This window comes from Stigmatopora argus, chromosome 5 (genome assembly GCF_051989625.1).
Source record: "Stigmatopora argus isolate UIUO_Sarg chromosome 5, RoL_Sarg_1.0, whole genome shotgun sequence".
NCBI lineage: Eukaryota > Metazoa > Chordata > Actinopteri > Syngnathiformes > Syngnathidae > Stigmatopora > Stigmatopora argus.
In genome coordinates this window covers 20,214,713-20,237,553 of record NC_135391.1, presented here as the reverse complement: position 1 = coordinate 20,237,553, position 22,841 = coordinate 20,214,713, and the positions used below count along the sequence as shown (strand labels likewise).

Below are 22,841 nucleotides of genomic sequence, written 5' to 3'. Positions count from 1 at the left end.
ACCATAAGCCGCTTTTGTCGGACAAAACAAATGAGGACTGATTCGAGGTTACGGCTTATATGCGCATAAAAACATGACATGCACGAAACTGCAAGTTGACGACGCCATCACACGATGACGTCACGACAAAATGACATCATGACATAAGACAATGCAGCCGATACGGTCATTTATTTCAAAGCAAAGAAAATATAAACTGATAAAACGCTAAACAAAATGTATTTTGACGTCTATGAATATAATTCAAGGAAAAAATAAACCCAAGGAAAAAATAAACCCTATCTTGCATAAAACATTAAAAAACTCACTTGTGCCAGTCACTACTCGATCAGGGCACCGCGATTTTACAGTAGTTAAACGTGCTCTGACCGTAGCGTTTACCATGTCAGCACATACCAATAGTTAAGGCAGATCGAAGGTCTTGCGGTCGATCGTTAAAATATGAACCTTGGAACCTACATGATGTGTTTGCTATTATTGCACCCAGAGACTTGGTGAACACTACTTATACCGCTATGGGCATATTTACTGGCTTGGCTTATGTTTCTTCCTTTCTGAATTTGTCTACGTGCAGACAACACCATCACTTTCAGAACACAGAAAGGGAATGATTGTACATTTGTGGTTATAAAATAAAACAAAATTCCGCTTTGATTTTTTTTCTTTTTATTTCTTGTTCGAAAGTGACAACTATTGTAGTAATATGAACCATCGAAAAAAAAATCAAGATATTTTGGCATTAGAAGCAATTTGGCCGCCACAACATCTTAAAATTCTGGTGAGAAATTTGTAATTTATGTCATAAAAAAGCATCGTGTTTTCATCAAGATACACTCATTTCTCTTTTCAAATTGAATAATTTGATACTTTGCATTTACATAGACAGCCATATTAACTTATGATATTGACCCTAATAATATGCTTATGATTCATACAGTATCTCAGAAATACCGTGTGATAATTTTGAAGATGTTTCCTTCAAAGTAACGCATTTGTACTCCCTATTAAAACCAAAAATATGGAGGTGAAAGTTTTGAACCAGGGAGCGGCTCTTACGCGAGAAATGATAAAATTCAACAATTTTAAGGGTGCAGCTTATACGTGCAGGTGGCTTATATGCGGGTAAATACAGTATTTAAAATAGGTGATACCACACACGATTTTCCCTCTAAATGGAATCTTTTCATTTACAGTTCTGGGAAAAAATTTGACCACTGCAAAATTATCAGTTATTCTGCAAGACTAACTGAAGATTGAATTAGCTGATTGGCTGCCACTGACAGCACTAGTTATCCAATCCATTTGAATTGGGAAGGCCGGGAGTGATCATTCACTTCTAGCCTTCCCTGTTCAAATGTACTGGATTTGAATGAGTTAACATCAAAACACGCCCACATTCTGGTCTCTTTTTCCCCAATTAGGCATACCGTACATGTTTACTTGCATTGCATTCATTCATTCATCTTCCATGCCACTTATCCACATAAGTGTCGTGGAAGGTTCTGGAGACGATTCCATCCAACAATGGGCAGTAAGCAGGGGAGACTCCGAATTGGTTACCAGCCAATCGCAGGGCACAATGGAACAGACAATGCTCATGCCACCACAAAGAGGGAATCAGAACCCAGACTCCCTGCACCAAGTCAGGTGGAACAACCACTGCACCATCCAGTGGCACTTGCATTCCATATTATGGATATTTCCTGCATTTAAAATTCATCAGATGGTATCATCCAAAGGTCTTTGGAGATTCTTCTGCACCTGGAACCCAAAACACAAAGCTTTTACTCATACACTCTAATGTAGCCACATGTGAATCCAGGTCTTCTAGATTTCTAACAGTTGCTAAAATATTGATGAGCAAATTATGTCTATAAGAGTTGAATGAGCATCAGCTGAGGTACAGTGTTCCATTGGTCACCAACTCGCACAAAGGCATGGCTAAAAGCTGATTGGTGGATAAGAAATAAAGACCTTCTCTAGCTTCTTGAGGTTCAGGCTCAGCAGTTGAGATAAAAAAAATCCCTGTTGATATTGTCCCAATCACGCAGGAAGTCATTGCTGGAAAAAAATCATTAACATGCTGGTGTGGCTTCTTGATACTAGAAAAAATATTTCACTCACTCTGGAATGGAGCTGTGAGTCACTAGTCGATGCTCCAAGGAAAACATTTTGACAGTCAGGAAGCACGTCAACAACACCAAAAAGCACACTCTAAACACACAGACATACACACATGAGAACAGTGCTAAATGAAAATTTTGAATATCAAGTAAAAGTTTTATTTTATTTTAGCAATTTAACATAAAAGATGAATCCAACTTTTACTGAGCCATTACATGCAAACTGACATATTTCAAGCAGTTCATCATTGTAACTTGGTTGGGTTATTTTTGTTGCGGATTTTCTTCTAATTAAAACAATAACCTTTTCATGATATTCAAATTTTCTGATTATTACTGGTATGCATTGGAATGTCAGATTGTGCTTTAGAATGATCCACACTCACAGGATGAGGTAAATATACAGTAGATTTTTGAGGTAGACAATTTTCCCACTTGTATCTTTTTGCTTGACTTCCAAACCATGTTGTTTGCTGTTCTGCCTGGGAATTTTGGAATGTTTAGGATTGGGGATGTTCTTCACTTGGTGTTGATGAGAAGGAGGTGCAGAGACATCACTGTACTTCAAAATTTCTTGGAAGGAAGAACCTGGAAAATCTGTCACATGGGAAGAACAAATACTCTGTCCACTCTTATTTGTTTTTCGTGTTTTACAGCCTTTCTATCTTTTTTTTAATTACATTTTAATATTTCTTTATACATTCCTTTTTACTTTACTTTGTACTTTAGACTTTTTAGTGTAATGTTTTTACAACTTCCTTTGTTCTGTTAGACTGGCTTCTTTCTGCTACTTCTTTTTTGGAACCCTTCAGCCATACACATGGGATAAGCTGTGAACAATACGCAGCAAAAGGAGCAACACCACAAAGCCGCTGGAAATCCGGAGCCGGACAAAAGTGCCGGGAGAAGAAGTGACGCTTCAGAACAACCATTCCATCTATTATTATGGGGAAAGTGAGATCCCTCCCCGATAAGATGGAAGAGCTGTCGGTGCTTACCAGGCCGGAAACGGAGTAGAGGGGTTGTACTCTGTTACTATTATTTCTTCAGCTCCAGACTACTGAGGGACTGTGCGGATAAGCTTGGAAAAGTGACTCTGCATATTTTCAACCTCGGTCACAGTCTGCAGAAGTTCCCCATCTTGTGGAAGACATCCTGTGTGTGGTTCCAGTTTTATCCAACTGTACAACGTCTTTTTCTTGTGTCCGTATCCGTTTTTGCTATTGCAACCAAGATGGCGCCGCTCAAGTGGCAGCCGGTATTGGTAGCTCCGTCCGCTCTTGCTCGTTTTGTGTTTTTGCTGCTTTTCTGTTTTAATGACTTGATTTAATGATTCTTAATGATCTCATATACAGTGGTACCTCGACATACGATCTTAATCCGTTCCGGGACTGAGATCGTATGACAAGCTTCTCGTAACTCGAGCGGACGTTTCCCATTGAAATGAATTGAAAACAAATTAATTTGTTCCAACCCTCTGAAAAAACACCAAAAACAGGATATTGGATTGGAAAAAATGTTTTATTTCTTCTAATTCGCCATATATTGACAAAGTTATAAATAACGAGTGGTTTAATAGTAATAAAATGTGTTTAATAGGAGTAAAATTAGACACATTTCGCGGAGGGTAGAGACAGCGACATGCACGGAGGCGGGGGGAGTGGAGGGGGGTGTTCGGTGGGACTTTATCCACAACGCACTCGTAAACGAACAAACAAATTAAAATTAACTTCGATAACTATATACAGTCACTCAACGTTTAATGTAACTTCAAACAAAACTGAATTCTAATTTTGTTTTAATCTTTTTTACCTTACGTAGTTCTACGGGTTGACACCATCTGGGCGCTCCGCCGAAGTCTTCAAAACGAACGCATCAAGAGTTGTTTGTTTTTGTTTCCCCTTCAAAATATTTTGATAATGATGCATACAAATGTCATCACAATACGATAATGCGCGACCACTTGCCATCTTGTCAGGGGGAGTCTTTTCTATAAAATCCGAAACCTCTTGCCACTTCGCGAGCATGTCTTTAATATCTTTTGTAGCCAGGGGCCCTGCGTCCTCCACTGCCTCAGTGCTACTGAGTTCTGGCAACAAATGTTCACTCTCCTGTAGGTTGATTAAATCCTGTCATGAGTTCTTCATGGTGCTTGGCGATTAGGTCATTCACATCTGCCTCGTCAACCTCCAGCCCCAAGGAATTTCCAATCGACATGATATCATCCACGAGTTCATCATGTGCAGCAGGGGCTGCTGTTCCAAAGTCCTTTTCAGCGGAAGCTGGCCACAGTTTTTTCCATGCTGAATTAAGAGTTCGTTGTGTGACGCCCTGCCATGCATTGTTAATAATTTTCAAGCAATGGACAATATTAAAGTGCTCTTTCCAAAATTCACGAAGGGTTAGCTCTGTGTCATCTGTCACATCAAAGCATTTCTTGAATAAATACTTCGTGTACAATTTCTTAAAATTTGAAATCACTTGTTGGTCCATGGGCTGGAGGATTGGCGTGGTGTTGGGCGGTAAATAGAGCACCTTGATGAATTTATATTCATCCACAATTTCCTCTTCGAGACCAGGAGGATGACCAGGGGCATTGTCGAGGACCAGGAGACATTTCATTGGCAGGCTTTTCTCTGTCAAATACGTTTTGACTGCCGGACCAAAGCACAGATGAACCCATTCTGTGAATAAATGACGCGTAATCCAAGCTTTGGAATTAGCGCGCCACATCACTTGTAGGTTTTCTTTGTTGATGTTGTGTCTCTTGAAGGCACGCGGGTTCTCCGCATTGTACACTAGTAGCGGCTTAATTTTACAGTCACCGCTGGCATTAGCACACAACGCTAGCGTTAAGCGGTCTTTCATAGGTTTGTGTCCCGGTAATGCCTTCTCCTCTGCCACGATGAATGTCTGCCTGGGCATCTTTTTCCAAAAAAGACCAGTTTCATCGCAGTTGAAAACTTGCTGGGGGGTGTAATTTTCCTGGGCGATAATCAAGGCAAATGTCTTGATAAATTCCACCGCGGCTTTCGAATTGCAACTCGCCGCTTCTCCGTGTCGGATTACAGAGTGTATTCAAGATCGTTTTTTAAATTTTTCGAACCAGCCATGACTCGCTCTAAATGGTTGTGAAGTTGTTGAAGGCTCTCCTTTCATTGTTATCAAACCTATGTAAATTTCGCTGGCTTTTTCACAAATGGTTGACTCGGCCACACTATCTCCTGCTAATTGTTTTTCTTTTATCCACAATAAAAGAAGGCTCTCCATCTCGTCATGAATGTCACTGCGCCGGTGTGAAATGATAGTTAGTCCTTTGGAAAGCCTCTTCTCCTTAATTGCGTCTTTCTGCTTAAGGATGGTGGATATGGTTGACGTATTCCTCTCGTATTGCCGAGCGAGCTCGGTAACACTTACCCCACACTCATATTTTTCAATTATTTCGCGTTTCATGTCCATTGTCAACGGTCGCCTTTTCTTTGCAAAACTTTGCCGATCCATAGTAATATCGTTTACCTGGCATGTAAATGTAGACCAAGTGGGGGGGAAAAACGGGTGTGGAAATGCAAAGTCCGCCCAGTGCTCGTAGATATATTTTATACATGAAAGAGATGCAAAAAAGACAGTGCCATGGCCACCTGGCTTGGTCGCATCACGACATTTTGATCAGATCTTGGGCGAATTATTCGATCGACATTTCCATCGTAAGACGAGCATATTGTATGACGAGCAGTCATATGACGAGGTATGACTGTACTTTGCTTTGCACTTTGTGCTTGCTTTGTTTTTCTGCGGCCTTTGCGACTTGGCCCCATCCGCCGTGTGGCTTGGTTTCTTTGTGCTAGTCCTAGACGTCTTTGGAGCCGTTCAGCCGTGTCTCTGCTGTCATGCACGCATGATCAGCTGTAAGCATTGGACGATAGTGCCGGGAGAAGAGGCAACGGTCCAGACCGAGCTTTCCATCATTGTTAGGGGCCTAAGATCTCTCCCCGGTCAGATGGAGGAGATGCCGGTGCTTGCTTGGCTGCTTGTGTGCTTTGAATCCCCCCAACGGCCACTCCGCTGATGCTGATTAGGTGATAGGACAGTTTAGGACGATCTAGGCAAGGGACTACTGAAGGACTGTGTGGTAACCTCAGTCTCAGTCTGCAGAAGGTCCCCACCTTGTGGACTTCCTGTGTGTGGCTCCAGTTTCTTACCTAGGTCTACAATGTATTGTGTGTCTTAAGTCTAACCCTAACCCTGCTACTGCAACCAAGAAATTTCCAGAATACGGGATGAAATAAAGTTCTAATTAAAAAAAAAAGTAAGGCGGCGGGTTTCGCAGCTGTTTATAGTTTTTGGCGCGCCCATTTTTCTTCTATGGTATATTGCTTCTTTTTTGGCTCTTAGAGCCAACCATTTCAGCTCTGAAGAAGTAGCAATACACTGACGTTCCGGGAACAGGAAGTGAGACTGGTAATGCGGTCTGTGAACACCAGGAAGGCTGCTGGCCCAGACGGAGTACCTGGGAAGGTGCTCAAAGCCTGTGCTGACCAGCTGGCTGGAGTCTTCACAAACATTTTCAATTGTTCCCTGCAACAATCCATCATTCCATCTTGTCTGAAATCTGCCACCATCATCCCTGTCCCCAAAAAGCCAACCATTGGCAGCATGAATGATTATAGGCCTGTTGCCCTCACGCCTGTGATCATGAAGTGCTTTGAAAACTTGGTAGCCCGCCATATCAGGAATACAATCTCTCCCTCAATTGACCCTCACCAGTTTGCTTATAGAGCAAACAGGTCCACTGATGATGCTATTGCCATTGCTCTTCATACAGCACTGAGCCACCTGGAACACCCTGGGAACTACGTGAGGATGCTCTTCATTGACTATAGCTCAGCCTTCAACACCATAAAACCGGACATTCTGACTGACAAACTCTCCCACCTTGGACTATCCTCTTCAATCTGCTGCTGGATAAAGAACTTCTTGACCAACCGACCACAGACTGTTAGACTTGGTCCCCACCTCTCTTCCTCAATTACACTAAGCACTGGCTCCCCTCAAGGCTGTGTACTGAGTCCTCTTCTGTACTCCCTGTACACATACGACTGTACACCCACCCACCAGTCTAACGCCATCATCAAATTCGCTGACGACACCACTGTGGTCGGACTCATCTCAGGAGGGGATGAGTCGGCTTACAGAGATGAGGTCAACAATTTGTCTTCGTGGTGCTCGGTGAACAATCTCACACTGAACACCACAAAAACTAAAGAAATAATCCTGGACTTTCGCAAACACGGCACAGATCTGGCCCCACTCCTCATAAATGGAGTATGTGTAGACAGGGTCCAGTCCTTTAAATTCCTGGGGGTCCACGTCACGGATAAGCTCTCATGGTCTACAAACATCACGGCAGTGGTGAAGAAGGCTCAGAAACGACTCCATTTCCTCAGGGTACTTAGGAAGAACAACTTGGGCACCAATCTTCTGATAACCTTCTATAGAACAACTGTAGAGAGCATCCTGGCGTACGGCATCACAGTGTGGTACGCTGGAAGCACGGCGGCAGACAAAAAGGCCATGCAGAAAGTGATTAACACTTCCCAGAGGATTGTTGGCTGCTCTCTGCCCTCACTGGAAGACATTGCCAGCCCTCGTTACCTCAGCAGAGCCAAGAACATCATAGGGGACCCTTACCACCCTGGTCACAATCTGTTCCAGCTGCTGCCCTCTGGCAGACGCTATAGGTCCCACAAAGCACGGACAAATAGGCTTAAGGACAGTTTTTTCCCCACATCCATCAGAAATCTAAACTCGCGCTAACATAACACACATTCCCTTCTGCGGTAATATGAACAGATGTTTGGGTGATGATCTGCCTCCTACTAGCTGACTGAAGTAAGGTAAGTGGAAGACAGTGAGAGGTAAGCGAGAGGTAAGCGACCTGTATCTACAACAGCAGAATGCCAAATTACAAGTCCGTAACTTACACTTATTTAGGTCTTTTGCCGAGTAAACGTAGCTTATGGAGAAGTACCATCAATTTCGTCACACGCAGTTTCTGCGTGTGATGACAAGTAGGCTTTTTGTGTTGTGATAATGACGACAGGGCCTATGTCCGATTATTATTATTATTAGCGGTGCCCTGATTTATGCCATTTTTCATGTCTTACAGTTGTGGGTTTCAGTTTAAATTTTGCCATTTTTATGAACTTTTTTTATACCTCAGAAAAAAATCTGTGATGCAGTGAAGCCGTGACAGTTAAAGCGCAAAGTGAGGAAGGGCCACAGTACTCGTGTATATCCTATGTATGGGAGAAGGCGGGGCATCCCGTGATTACTTTAAAGATCCAGGAAGATTAAATGAAGATGAATAATTTTTGGATTTGGCAAAAATTTAGACTTAACCCTGACAAATTTGAATGAATAAAAAAATAGTTCAGTGTACTTCTAGTAACCAAATTAAATAATTCCAGAAGTAATTTTGCAAGTTGAGATTTTTCACAAGAAGTATTTCACGTTAAATTAGCATAATTAGTTCCATGATCTTTAATTCTTCACCCAAAACACTTTAAAAGATAAAAGTACAGTAGTACCTCTACTTAGGAAATAAATTGGTTCCATAATTTGTTTCATAACTTGGATTATTCAGAAGTAGAACAGCATACGACATGACTATTATGCAAAAATGGAGCAAAACAATAAGAAAAAACATTATGAACCCATTAAAATGATGCTATAACACCGAACTAAACAAGTAACAAAAGCACCTCAGTTCAAACATACAATCCCTGAAGGTTGTTGGTCTGTGTTGGAATTATTTTGGGTACTATTATACAGATGCCCTGTACAAAAGGGGCCAGAGCCGCCTGTACCTACTAAGGAGTCTACGGTCCTTTGGAGTGTGCAGGACACTGCTGAGGACTTTCTACGGCACTGTGGTGGCATCTACAGTGTTTTATGCAGTGGTCTGTTGGGGATGCGGTAGCACGGAGAGGGACAGGAACAGGCTGGATAAGCTGGTCAGGAGGAACAGCTCTGTTCCGGGCTGTCCTTTGGACTCTGTGGAGGAAGTGGGATAGCGGAGAATGCTGACCAGGATGATGTCCATCATGGACAGCACCTCCCACCCCCTGCATGAGTCTGTGGAGTCTCTCCGAAGCTCTTTCAGCAATAGAATGCTGCACCCTCATTGCAGGAAGGAGCGCTTCCGCAGATCCTTCCTCCCATCAGCTGTATGTATATGTGTGCTTATATATATATATGTATGTGTGTGTGTATATATATATATATATATATATATATATTTATATATATATATATATATATATATATTTCAGCAACACGCTTATTTATTTATATATTTATTCATGTATTTATTTATTAACCCACTTATTACCTATCTATTTATGTCTAAAATGCCTTTCCTATTTCTGCATCCTCACCCCCTTGCTACTGTGACAACAAAATTTCCCAAATACGGGATGAATAAAGTTATCCAATCCAATCCAAATGTGGTTGAAATATTAATCATAATATGTATATGTGAAATATTAATCATTATATGTATATGTGGAATATTAATCATTATATGTATATGTGAAATATTAATCATTATATGTATATGTGAAATATTAATCATTATATGTATACGTGAAATATTAATCATTATATGTATATGTGAAATATTAATCATTATATGTATATGTGAAATATTAATCATTATAATACATATAATGATTAATGCACTTGCAACGGAGACAAACGCTTATTTTCAATGTTCACCGAAACAAACTCGAAGGTTACTCCCCTATGCAGTTGGATCCGAGGACTGTCGATTGTTTTTAACCCTGAAAGGTCTCTATCAAGTTGGACTTATCAAAATTGTTTTGAAACCTCGACTTCTCACCCAGTCGCAAGTTCACAATAAAGATCCAATTATGTTTATGTTCAAAAAAAGCACCTCCAAATTATGAAATATCAACCTCTGAGTAATGCTTTAAGTTGATGGGTTTTCTAGGAATAAAATAGTAAGGGCAAAATTCGAACGGAATGCGAGATACATTGACGGATACTAAAACAAACTTTAGAGTTGAAACTATTGCCACCTCAATTCTACGTACAAACAGCTAAACTGATAGCATTAACAGAGGGTATAAATTAATGCGAAACATTCAGGTATTTTTTTTACAAATGGTTAATATAGTTGAGTGGGGGTGTGTGTGTTTCAATGTGTCACAACTTTTCCATTATTGCAATATTGGCAAACAAAGAGTTAATCACAGCCACTCGCATGGCAGTCGCTCATCCTGGCTGAATAGGGCGACGGACGGCGGCAATTGAACTTCCAAAACAAATTTCTATTTGTAGATGTGTGGCACGCAAACATAATACATTAATTGCCTAGTTCCTTCTGGAATGACTATTGCTGATAGGGCAGCGAAAGGAGGTGAACTACCAAGAAGCCCCACTGGGGATGGTGGTTTACACCTGTGATGAAAATTTACAGGCCACTGGTGTATGGGTCAACGACTCAAATTGAAAGACTAGTGATTAACGCATCAACCTTGCAGTTCGAGGATCTACTAATGAAAGCGGGGTGGATCCAGACCTTCCAGAGTGTGGAGTATTCCTGGTGTCCTCGAGAATTCGTGGGTTTTCTCCGCATACTCCAGTTTACTCCAAAAAACCTAAATTATGGATGCTAGACTGGTTGAACACTCTAAATTCCCATGATTATGAGTGTGAGCATGGATGATTGTCTGTCTTTTTGTGTTTTTGATTGACTGGCCACCAAGATATAATCTATCAATAAAATATCATGGTGGAAAAGGATTTGGAAATTTGAAATTGATTTCTGAAATCGCCAATAAGCCTTTCAGGGATGGCTGGCCACCAAGATAAAATCTATCAATCAAATATAAAGGTGGAAGAGGATTTGGAAATTTGAAATTGATTTCTGAAATCGCCAATAAGCCTTTTGGGGATGGCGGCGGCAGATTGGGACAAAAACAAAAAGAAAGAAAAATAATTTCGGCAAATGAAATTTTTGACGAGAATGCATCAGCAGTACTCCACATTTGAAACTTATACAAATAATCTGCTCTGCAATGGAAAATTTCGGAACGCTGAGGGAAAAACAAAACAAAACAAAAAACAAATTGGTACCTCAGTTTACTTGGGTGAGCTGCTTTTAAAAATGCTGGTTTGAGTCATGGGAAGTCCTATGTCTCGACAGGGGGAATGGTGGCCTCGGTACTTTGCCACTACACAACTCATAGGGTTAAGTTGGTTGCAGAGCATGCTTAACCAGTGCTCGGCATATCAGTGCACGATTTGAAATTCCAAAGAACCATTGATTTATAGTGATAGAGGCACCCAAATTGTGTTAACAAAAGAGTTGGCTGGATGGACAAAAGGTTCCATATCTCGTTATGAAATCCATGCCGACCTAACGAGGTCAACAGGACAACAACATATGGAAATCCTATTTAGTAGACCCTACAAAACGCCATTATTCACTGCACGATTGCAACTGGATGATAAACCTAATCTGGCTGACTGCATAAAAAGAAAAATCTTTAAGGAAACACATTCAAATTGGGTTAGCAGAAGGAGACTGCTTCTCAACAGGAAACGGACTGGACCAATGGGGGTACTCAACCTGCAGTATAAAGAAGAAGCACTAGCACGCCGAGAAGGGGATGTGGAGCCACCTTTTTCTTTGTAAGAAGGTTCCCTCAGTTGAAACGTTTGAGGAGACGGGTAAGATAAACTTTCTGACCCAATTAAATGCAACCACTCCAATATTAATTGGAAATAACTTTGTATATTGGTTTTATTGTCTCCATATGGTTTCAACGGTTCAAACGTTTCAATTTGAGCCTAAACCTTCTTACAAAGGGTTAAAACAAACGGCCAGACGAGGGAAAATGCGATCGGATATAAGATCTCCCTCAATCACCATTCTTTGGGGAAATTGTTTTTACATAAGAAAAAAGTGTCCTGCTTGTAAAGAAAATGAGAAATATTGAAACGGTTTCTATCCTGTTACGGAAGCAGTGAATGACAAGTCAATTTTTCCACTGTTTAACTTTACCTGTTTGAACCTTACAGGGCATGGTCTGAATCTGGGTGATGAGACATGGTGTGCCCATTGTCCAAGAAAAACGGCCTCACTGATTCCACGTTTTGGCTTATGGTGGTGAAGTGGGGCAAATAAATTATATAACTCCTGTCAAAAAAGAAACAGGACTATGTCCTTTGGGTTCACTGTTTTTACCAGTATCTGTTTTAGAGTGGAGGAGATACAATTGGTGGCTCGGAATTTCAGTGCGGCAGCTGGCCTCTCTCGACGACGTTGAGCCTCATCGAGGGATGGCGATCCGACTTATGGGTTGGTTGGCCAAATTGCAGCAGGAGTCTATTTTATCTTTGGGTTACGCCAAATAAAAATATGAATAGGGTGAACAACATCCATTCCAATGTCCAAAAAAGAAATTGGATTCGCAATGAAGGAACAGCTGGCAGCCACCAGTCTCATGACTTCCCAGGGCCGCAAAGCGGTTGATATGCTTCTGACAGATGATGTGCCCTTGATGGAGCTGGGGGCGTATGCGATGTTTGAAAATGTTGCACTCAACAACACGTCCCCCAATGGCTCCCTCACCTGAGCCGTTGAAGGCCTGACCCTGAACCGTAAACGAAGAGGCACTCTGGAGTGGAACTGTCCATCTTCTGGCAGACTGGTGGGATAAGGCCTTTGGCAAATGTAAAACAATTGGCCTTCACCGAGGTGATATCAATAGCTGTTTTGGCTAATACTTTAACAATGTGTGGGTGTTGCCTTATTCCCTGCTTACGCTTTTTGCTAGACCGACTTAGGGTTGATACAGTAGCTCTAACAAATTCCGAATTACAAGGATTGTATCTGCTCATTAGACAGCCTACTGGTGATAACATTGATGTCCAGGATTATGCAAATTATGAAAATGAGTTGAACGAGATTGATTTTGTTCTTCCTTTTTCAGGCCAGATATGCAAGTAAGGTGAATTCTGGTAAAGATCGAGACAACGGACTTCCCCCAAGTGTATTTGTATTTGTCATAAATAAAAAATGATTATGGGATTTCGTACAAATGTATGATAACAGGGGGGAATGTTGGAGTTATTTGGGGTACTATTATAAATGTGCTTGAAATATTAATCATTATATGTATATGTGAAATATTAATCAATATATGTATATGTGAAATATTAGTCAATATATGTATATGTGACACATTAATCATTATATGTATCTGTGCTTGCAACAAAGACCAACACTTATTTTTAATGTTCACCAGTGTTCCCTCTAAGCTGCGCGCGTGCGCAATTGCGCACTACTCTCGTCTTCTCTGCGCAGCAGCAATCATATGGCGCGCAGTAAAAAAAAAAATCGGATTTTTTTATTTTTTTATTATTATTTTTTTATTTTTTTTTTATTATTTTTTTTTACCCATGATGGCGCCGTTTAAGCGGCAGCCAGTGGCAGTAGCTCTGTCCACTTATGTTTTTCGTGTTTTACAGCATGTTTTACATGAAAAATGGACAGGTCACCGAATGGACGTTCTGCCGAACGTTCATTTGGCGACCTGCCCGTCTGTCAAACGTCCGTCGGCGAAACGTCTTTAGGCGAATCATCCGAGTACTGATGATGTCACTCACACTGGTACTCAGTGCGCTCAGGGAGGTTGACTTTCTGCTCAGACCAACGAAAAATTAGAGGGAACATTGATGTTCACCGAAACAAACTCGAAGGTCACTCCCCTCTGCAGCTGGCTCCGAGGACTGTCAATTGTTTTTAACCCTGAAATGTCTCTATCAAGTTGAACTTATTAAAATTGTTTTGAAACCTCGACTTCTCACCCAGTCGCAAGTTCACAATGAAAATCCGGGAAGGACTCTTAATTGTTTTGACTTGGATCCCGCAGCAGGTGGCGATATCGAATCGACCTCCGAAAATACTTGCAATTGTTTTAAAATAGAGGCTCGCATCTCTCTTGCAAGATAAAGCAGAATATGGCCTCCGATGTCTACCTTATCTTAAAGTGTATCTATTGGTGAACCTATCAGTCTGGATTTTTTTCCCAGTTTTGAGTTTGTAAGGTTTATTCTGTTGTTATTTTTCATTAAAGCCTTTAGTTTGTGCATCAGCACTCCCTTTTGTTGACTGCTTCCTGCTCCACTGGATTCCGCTCCACTCCGTAGCCGAGGCTGAACATAACAGAATACTCAAACCAATGATGGACCCAGCGGAAAGCTTCCGGATGACATTTTTTGATTTCTGATGTCGGACTATTTTGGACTCCATTCCCATGGAGTGTGTGAGTGAGTGAGCGAGCGAGCGAAATGAATGAATGAATCTTGACCGCACCGGGGAGTGATAGCAACAATGATGATAAGCAGTTTTGTTTTGTTATTTGGTTCGACATTTTTAATGGCTTAATAAATAAATTTACTTTAGAATTTTCAGGGAAGTAGCATTAAAAATCGTGTAATGGATTATGATAATTCAATATAAAATATTCCTAAGAAATTCCAAGTTACGATAAACTTCTGGAAACTATTCATGCAACGTTACCTAATTTTTTTTTTTTGCAATTCCAATAGGTATGGAACAGTGTGAGTCTTGATCGCAGGAAGCATGATTTGCCAGAGGTCAAATGGATTGGATGCCTCTCGCCATCAATAATGTGACTTACAAATGACAACAAATGACTTATTGATTTATGACTTGAATCAGATGAAACAGTGTTATCTTATTGTGGAATATTGTGGCGCCCGTTAGTCTAGATTGTGGAATTAGCAGGCCCCCGTTAGTCTAGATTGTGGAATTAGCAGGCGGCCGTGAGTCGCAGATAGCATCGTGTGTTTGAGCCTTCCAAGAAAGATATCAGACATTTCCAAAATTATGAGGTAGGAGGGCAGATGTCCTTCATGTTTTCACTGTACTGTGCTCTGTCGATAAAAGACGCCGTGTTGTGCAATAAAGTAGGTCTTGCTTCTTGTCTGGAATCAGAGCATAGTGTCCATTTTATTCCACTCCAATAAGCTCTACTGCGGGGTCACCCTAATTGTAGAATTGTAGATTGTAAATTGTATCTTCGACATTGTTGTGTGCTTGAATTTAATTGAACAGGCGTACCCTTAATTCTGCTTGGAGGGAGCTGTGGCGAGGGCCTTCGAAGGACTTGAAGTCGACCCTTTACCTGAACCTCAGCCTGTGGTGGCTGAAAATTGTGTCACTGGCCAGGCAATGGGGCTGGTGGTCAGCGAGGAGGACATTTAGTTACGAGATGGTGATTGAGGGTTACAAAAACTAACTCTCAATGAAGGAGGTGAAGGAGCTGGAGTCATTGCAATACAGGAGGAATAAAACAAGAATGTGACCGAGGAGGAAGCAGCGAGAATTCCAACAGCACAAATCGAATAAATGCTTGAGACATTTCACGAACATTCCGTCTTCATAAAAAAACACATCCAGAAAAAGTTTTCACGATATTAGTAGAAGTCATCAAAGGCAATTGTCTTCAGATAGCTTTTTCGACAACCAGCACTGCAGAAGGAGAACGTAAACCCAAACAGAAAAGTAGAGGTGAAAAAATTTAATTCCAAAGAAATCATAAAATGCTAATGTTTGTTGTTGATTAATGTCGTTGTTTGAATTCTTAATTTTATGTTTGTTAGATGTGTGTTCGTGTGCTCTCTGTCCCTGTTGCCTACCATTAGCTTCCTCTTGTTCACCTGCGTGTCGGTGTAATATGAAAAGTCATGCTCGTTCTAACAAGTTCTAACTCTAATTGGTCGAGATACCTTCCATCTTGTAATTGTCAGGCATCTGCAAATCAGAAGTGCTGCTTTCATCTGTATCTTGTTCACTGTTCCATACCATTTTGTCCAGATGTGCAAATTTGGCATGGAAACTCTATAAATAAATTTAAAAAAAAGTAACTTGTCATACAGGAAATTTCTGCATAAACATCGATGCCGTTGTTTCGATAATTTAGGGTTTATGACTAACCAGAGGAAAACATGTCGAATTAGGCAAAGTCCGACCTCGAAAGTTGAGTTGGGATGAGGATTTGATAGTGCTGCTGCATGAACTCTTTTCCTTTAGTATGAGCACAAATAATCAACGTATGGTTTCTCAAGTGGTGGTTGATAGCACAGTAGCATTGAACATAAATTCCTTCAACTCTCTCACTGTTTATTTCCATGAAATTATAAAACTTTATTCCTAAAATCTTGTCCAATGTATTTGAACTTGTTTTTCTTTGCTGCAAGGCTTCTATTGCATTCAAAAGGATTTTGTTACATTATGTTAATTTTAAAAGTACAGTCATACCCCTACTGACGTATGCCTCTAGGCACGAAATTTTCAGTTAATAAAACCTTTTGAGATGCAAATGAGGGCCTCAAAATACGAAAAAAGATCCAAGATACGAAAACGTCAATACATATCCTATATCCGTTATTTTATTTGGAAATGTTCTGCTTCTTCCTTGACAATTTCCTTACACTCTACTTGGCTCTCATTGGTTGTCTCACAACAACCCTCCATGTTTCTTTGACCGCCGTTGTCTGCTTGGAAGAAGCTGTGGCCGAGTGCCTTCGATGGACTTGCAGTCGACAAGAACTCATGTTTCAAGATTCTCTTATGGATTTTTCACTGCCGTTTGTCATTGTGGGCTTAAAGTTTTGCTTGGACCAAGCTGTGGGCGCCAAGTGCCTTCGACAAACACACAGTCATGCCTCAACCTGAACCACAGCCTGCGGTGGGCGAAACTCTGTCACAGCGGCAGGCGATTGGACTTGTGGTCAGAAAGGAGGACGTTGTCGAGTTGGTCGAGAGCACCAAATCGAACACAAAAAGGAGCAGGAGTTAATGCAACGCACAGCAATACACGAGGAATTCAACAATAAGGCGGCTGAGGAGGAAGCTGCCACCATTCCAACAGCACAAATGAGAAGGAAAAAAATGGAGGAGAAATGTTAAGAACTTTACGACGTCGTGGAAAAAAACATTCTTAAAACGTGTTCACGAGTTGTGGGATCGCCCACTTTGACGACGTTTGTCTTGTGCATTTTAGAAACATTGTTAAAAGTCCTTAAAGGCAAATGTCTTTAGATCGATTTTTATCCAAAAGTCTGTCAACAAGCACTGTCGAAGGGGAACTTAGATTCAAATAGATAACTGGCAGTGGCTATAAATGAAATGGATGAAAAATTAGATGCCAAAGAAATCATAAAACGTTAATGAAAAGATTACAAGTCCAATGTAATATTGTTTTGAATTCTTATTTTTAAGTTTATTAGATGTGTTCGTGTGCTCTCTGCCTCTGTTGCCTAACATTAGCATCCAATAACTTCATGATCATTTTCTCTCATTTTTTGTGTCTTCACACTTTTCCTACAAAATTGGGACACTTGGATGAATTTTTAAGGGCCCCGTTGGTAGTTTTGGAACGAATTAGAGTATTTACATATAAAGACCTGCTCTACTTATGAAATTTTCAACTTACAAAAAAGTTCTGGAACTAATTAATTTCGTAAGTAGAGGTACAACTGTATTTTATTTTAATTCATTGGAAATGGGAGAGTTTATTTAACCAATATATTAAAGTTTTGCGGCCCTCATCCTGAATAAATTTTTTACCTCCAAGTGAAGACAGATTGACATGAGGAATTTAAAGTTGTTGTCCCGGGCCAGGAAGGACACAAAGACATACTGTAAAGAAGATGAAGTAGCTGAGTCAACGTGTTGGAAATTCCGATTTCCGCCTTCTCACCCTGTCATTTACTGTGGTGATAACAACAGCGTTGGGCACCAAGAGGGCTGTTTTAGTCTTCTTGATGTGCGTGACAGATATGACTGGGATGGAAATCTGGAAAGAATGCGGGGTTGGATTTTACCCAATTGTAATTGAATGATGATAGACTTTGACGTATGATGGGAATTGACTAAGGACATTTTGACAAGAAAACGTATGAAGGAATTAGGAGAGGGATGCAATTCTTGACTGAAACCATGTGAATGGCATAAAAGTGAGCAGGTAAGCGCCTTGGTGTCTTTTCCAAAGACTTTGGAGTGGAAGCAGATCCAGTGATCAGAGATAAACATGCGGCCCTGGTACAAAATGTCCTTCTGCAGAGCACATGTGTAATCTGGAAAAACAACCAACACTTATTTTCACAACTATAAACATGATGAAATGCAATGACTTTACTTTGCCTGAGTTGCTCATCTTTTCTGATCTCCTTGAAGACTTTTTATGACATTGACTGTTACCCTTGGAAAGCTGGAAGATACCAAAACAACACAGACAACACCAACAAGAGGCTGATACCATACAAAATGAGTTTAGTGTACTCTGTGAGACCTGACTGTACTGAAATTTCTTCCTCTCAAGCTTTGAATCCAATTCACTTTCAATAGGAGTCAGGAGAGATGGGTCAAATGTTTTTGACCTGCCACACATTTGTGACATTTGCATTGTGAAACGATAATTATTTTTGTTTCGATGGTGTTGCTGTTATTTACCTGACAAAAGCTGATCTCTTGCAAGTTGGTGTCTCCTGTTTTTGTTGAGATTGTTGTTCTGTTTCACTGTTCTGTAGTTGCATTCGTGGGCTTGTGTGATGATCCTCAGAAATGTCAACCTCTGAGCTGAGCATGGCACATTCACATTTACACAGAAAGGTTGGAATTGGACCTCAAAACAATTGAATGAAGCCGAAATGCTGACCTGTCAGGCATGTTTTTGTCCCTGATGTTGTAGTAATGTCTGAATGTTCTACCACATGATCTTTTGTTGCCAATTTCCTCCTGCTGTGTCCGTCATGTCCTGGAAAAGAGTCGATTCCGAACCTCACCACATACAGCTGCCCAAGAGTGGGCCCTTCACCTCTGGCCAATCACATCACAGCATGCTGCAGTAGTATCTTTGTGTGTGTGTGTGTGTGTGTGTGTGTGTGTGTGTGTGTGTGTGTGTGTGTGTGTGTGTGTGTGTGTGTGTGTGGGAAGAAGGGGCTTGGGTTGCTAAATCCAACCTTCGACCTAACTGTTGTTTTTGTGGCAACCACTTTTTTGTTCTTAAAGGAAGATGAAGAGGTTTTCACATCACTACTCAGGAAACTGACAGCAGGTCATGCGATGATACTTTTGCATGTACATGTAAGCTCATGTGAGTTTCTACTCTAATAAAAATTAGTGTTTGAGTTTGATTTATTTAAAAAGGGACAGCACGTATTAGTGACATGTTCATATTCCTGTTAATTAACATATATATGTAAATAGGTAAGATTCTATCCGCGGGCTCATTTTCATCTTTTGTCCCTTGTGTAGGTTTTAAGATAAGCGATGACACATATACACACACGCACACACACGCACACACGCACACACACGCGCACACACACACGCACACACGCACGCACATGCACACGCACACACACACGCATGCACACACACGCACACACACACACACACACACACATGTGTCTTGACCTCCGCGGCAGAGGCTCCACCGAACCCCTCGGGTTTGATCGAACTGCTTTAAGATGATTTGCGAAGAGGTCCAGAGACACGTATGTTAATTGTTATTGAATTCCAGGTATGTGCAGCACAGACAGAGAAGGTGCTTTGGTTGAATTGACTCTTTTTTTAAGGAAACTACACGGAGAGAGGGGGAGAGAGGGGGAGAGAGGGAGAGAGAGGGAGAGAGAGGGGGAGAGAGAGCGAGAGAGGGAGAAACCGAGTGTTAGGATTGTTGTTATGTATTACATTATTATATATTTGCTTGCAATGAAGAATTATTTGCTTTACTATTAAACTTAGTTTCATATTATTATTATATGGTTGCTTGCGAGGAAGTAAATGATTTGCTCCTGAGAACTTTAGGTAGACTAAACACCGAAACACCTTGGATCTTGGACTACTTGGAGTGAACTAAACAAAGAAAATTCAAAACACCTTGAGCTGCACATAACTTTGGAACCTTCATTTGTTTAGACTATACAGACGCTCCCCTACTTGCGAACATACGACATCCGAACAACGGTACATACGAACATGTCTGCAAATTGCGTTTATGTCGAAAATTGTTCGTAAGTTCGATTTTGTATTTTTTTCCGAGTAGTGCTTCTTTCCGCCGCTAATACCGCCTGGCGCTGTGAGAGCTCAGCTCACCCAGCATCTACCTTCTTCTGTGCAATGCGGAAGTGCGTGAACGTATCTCCAATGCGCAAAGAACCTTTTTCATTTGTATCATTAAATATCTCGTGCATCCATTATTGAATATGGTTGGTAAAAAGCAAAAGGCTTCTATTGAGGGAGTTGCAAGGAAGAGGCAAGCCATTTCATTTGAAACGAGTGGCAATAATAACGAAGCTTGATGCGCGTGAGACTGGTGAGCGTACCGTCAGTACCATTTATAAACAGAAAGATCGAGCAGCAGGACCCAAATATTGAACGTTGCACAAAGTTTGCAAATCAATTGAATGATGCCATACAGTACTACCGCATCATTTATGATGAAAAAAAGAAGAAAACTGTGCAATCGTCGTTAGATCGCTTCTTTCGGCCAGTTTCTAGTAAATCTCTCTCTCTAATGTGTGTATACAGTACTGTATGTATTCTCTCCATGTTATTAAATGTTTTTATCAGTACAAACCAATGTGTGTTACTTATACAAGCCTTAAACATACAAATGCACTTATATAAACCTTCAATATACTTAGATAGGCCTTAAACATAAATTATAATACAAAATATAGCACTGAATCAACTTACAAACAAATTCCGAATGGATGAGATCGCATCCAGAGGATGGCGATGATAAAACCCTGTAAATACTAGTCACTAACAGGTGAAGAGACAGAGTATTAGTCTATAAAACTGACTGGTGTCCTGAACCTAAGCCGGTCGGTACTTAAGCTCTGACTGAATACTTGTGTGTTGCGTGTGTAGTGATAACCTAAGGAAAACAAACGAAGGGGGAAGGAAAAATAAAAACAACGGGAAAATTACTGCCCTGATTTCAAACTGGGGAGATCGGATAGCAAGCCGGCTAGTAAAGACGAGCTGAAACAGCGTCTGGTGTGTAAGGATTGGAAATTTGTTGAAAATCAAAGTGCTTCGATAGTTAAACACCTAAATTTATGGATAGACTAAATATGACTTGGCTGGCCATCTTAATAACATTAGGGAAAAAAGGTATACCTGCAGGAAAAAGTATATTCACAGCAAAAGAGATAAGAAAAGAGATGTGTATGTTACAGTCCTTGGTCTTCATGTTTTTTTCTCTTTTCTTCTCCTTTTTCTGGCTCCCACTATTCTCACAGCTGTGCTATCGAACTGAGCTGGGAGTTTGTTCTCGCTATCATTATTGTTTTTTTTCTCTTTTTATCGTGAAGCCTAAGAAAAATTACTAGACGAAGGAGTGAAATAATGGACGGAAAAAGCATTGTTTTAATTCTTTACAAATATATCTATTATTTATATTGGCATTGCGGCAGATAAACCGACACAATATGTTGTGTGAGTTGGGTTAGAGACTACCTTTAGGACTGTGGAGTGTGTCCAAGTAATGGATTTTTAGCCGTCTAGTGGAATGGTGTTGTGAATTTTTGGATGTTAATTCAGTAGGTTGATCGTCTGATTTGGGAAGACGTCAGCACGAATTTAGTAAAGATTGTCTGTGGAAATCAAATATGAGAATGTCAGGAAGTAGAAAGCAGTCTTTAAACGATTCTCAAAGTAAAACATTGGCCGATGCCTTCCGTTAAGACATTACATCAATTGCATTACAATCAACTTTTTTTTCCAAGATGGCACCGTTCACGCGGGAGCCAGTGGCAGTAGCTCTGTACACTTGTTTTTCATGTTTTACAGCCTTTCTATCTTTTTTATTACATTTTAATACAGATGCTCCCCTACTTATGAACATTCAACTTACGAACAACGGTACATACGAACATGTCTGCAAATTGCGTTTAAGTCGAAAAATGTTCGTAAGTCCAATTTTGTATTTTTTTCCTAGTGCTTCTTTCTGCCGCTAATACGCCTGGCGCTGTGAGGGCTCACCTCACCCAGCATCTACCTTCTTCGTTGCTATGCGGAAAGGCGTGAACGTATCTCCAGTGGGCAAAGAACCTTTTTCATTTGTATCATTAAATATCTCGTGCATCCATTATTGAATATGGTTGGTAAAAAGCGAAATGCTTCTATTGAGGGAATTGCAAGGAAGAGGCAAGCCATTTCATTTGAAACGAGTGGCAATAATAACGAAGCTTGATGCGCGTGAGAGTGGTGAGCGTTTCACGGGCATACAACTTGAATCGTTCGACTGTCAGTACCTGTCAAGTCAACTTTGGAGAAGATATGTCTGCCCCTCATCCAGGCCAACAGGGGGCAGAAAAGAAAACCCAAATCAAAGTCACCTCGCCTCATTTCCTGCCTGAGATCATAGGGCATGAGCCAGGATATAAAAATTCAGATTCAAGCCTTGAAAGTAGACAGGTGAGAAAGGAGCAAGGAATACCCTTCAGACCCGATCACACGCAACTGGTAGGATAAAATAAGTACCACCTAGATGCCAGCTGATTGATGCTTAATTTGCTTCTCACAACCTTAAGTTGCATTCTTTGTATTTTCCCTTAACTTGGATTACTCTTATGACCTATCTC

General features: G+C 40.8%; 1 protein-coding gene across 3 annotated transcripts; it reads right to left on the bottom strand.

Moving 5' to 3' along the window:
* Positions 1 to 762: 762 nt before the first annotated feature.
* LOC144074719 (GRAM domain-containing protein 2B-like) lies at positions 763 to 19,091 on the bottom strand. Of its 3 annotated transcripts, none has more exons than XM_077601282.1 (10): positions 18,902 to 19,091; positions 18,697 to 18,822; positions 17,945 to 18,623; positions 17,812 to 17,883; positions 16,177 to 16,266; positions 15,969 to 16,080; positions 2,510 to 2,720; positions 2,125 to 2,214; positions 1,975 to 2,061; positions 763 to 1,761 (listed from the first exon to the last, which is right to left on the bottom strand). In XM_077601282.1, the coding sequence occupies exons 4-9, from the start codon at positions 17,833 to 17,835 to the stop codon at positions 2,001 to 2,003; spliced, it is 588 nt and encodes a 195-aa protein (XP_077457408.1). In that variant the 5' UTR covers positions 17,836 to 17,883; positions 17,945 to 18,623; positions 18,697 to 18,822; positions 18,902 to 19,091; the 3' UTR covers positions 763 to 1,761; positions 1,975 to 2,000. The 3 variants fall into 3 exon arrangements, with proteins under 3 accessions (XP_077457408.1, XP_077457410.1, XP_077457409.1); XM_077601284.1 differs by having other exon boundaries at positions 2,510 to 2,605; positions 2,687 to 2,720; positions 17,812 to 18,623; positions 18,902 to 19,088; XM_077601283.1 differs by lacking the exon at positions 1,975 to 2,061 and having other exon boundaries at positions 17,812 to 18,623; positions 18,902 to 19,089.
* Positions 19,092 to 22,841: the final 3,750 nt, after the last annotated feature.

Excerpts from the sequence above, each read along its gene's own strand:
- LOC144074719 (XM_077601282.1), bottom strand. The coding sequence starts at position 17,835 with ATGTCAATCTGTCTTCACTTGGAG. Across the intron at positions 16,267-17,811 it reads CAATCTGTCTTCACTTGGAG|GAAAAGAGTTCATGCAGCAG; the intron begins GTAAAAAATTTA and ends CTCATACTAAAG. Across the intron at positions 16,081-16,176 it reads ATTCGACATGTTTTCCTCTG|AGTTTCCATGCCAAATTTGC; the intron begins GTTAGTCATAAA and ends ATTTATTTATAG.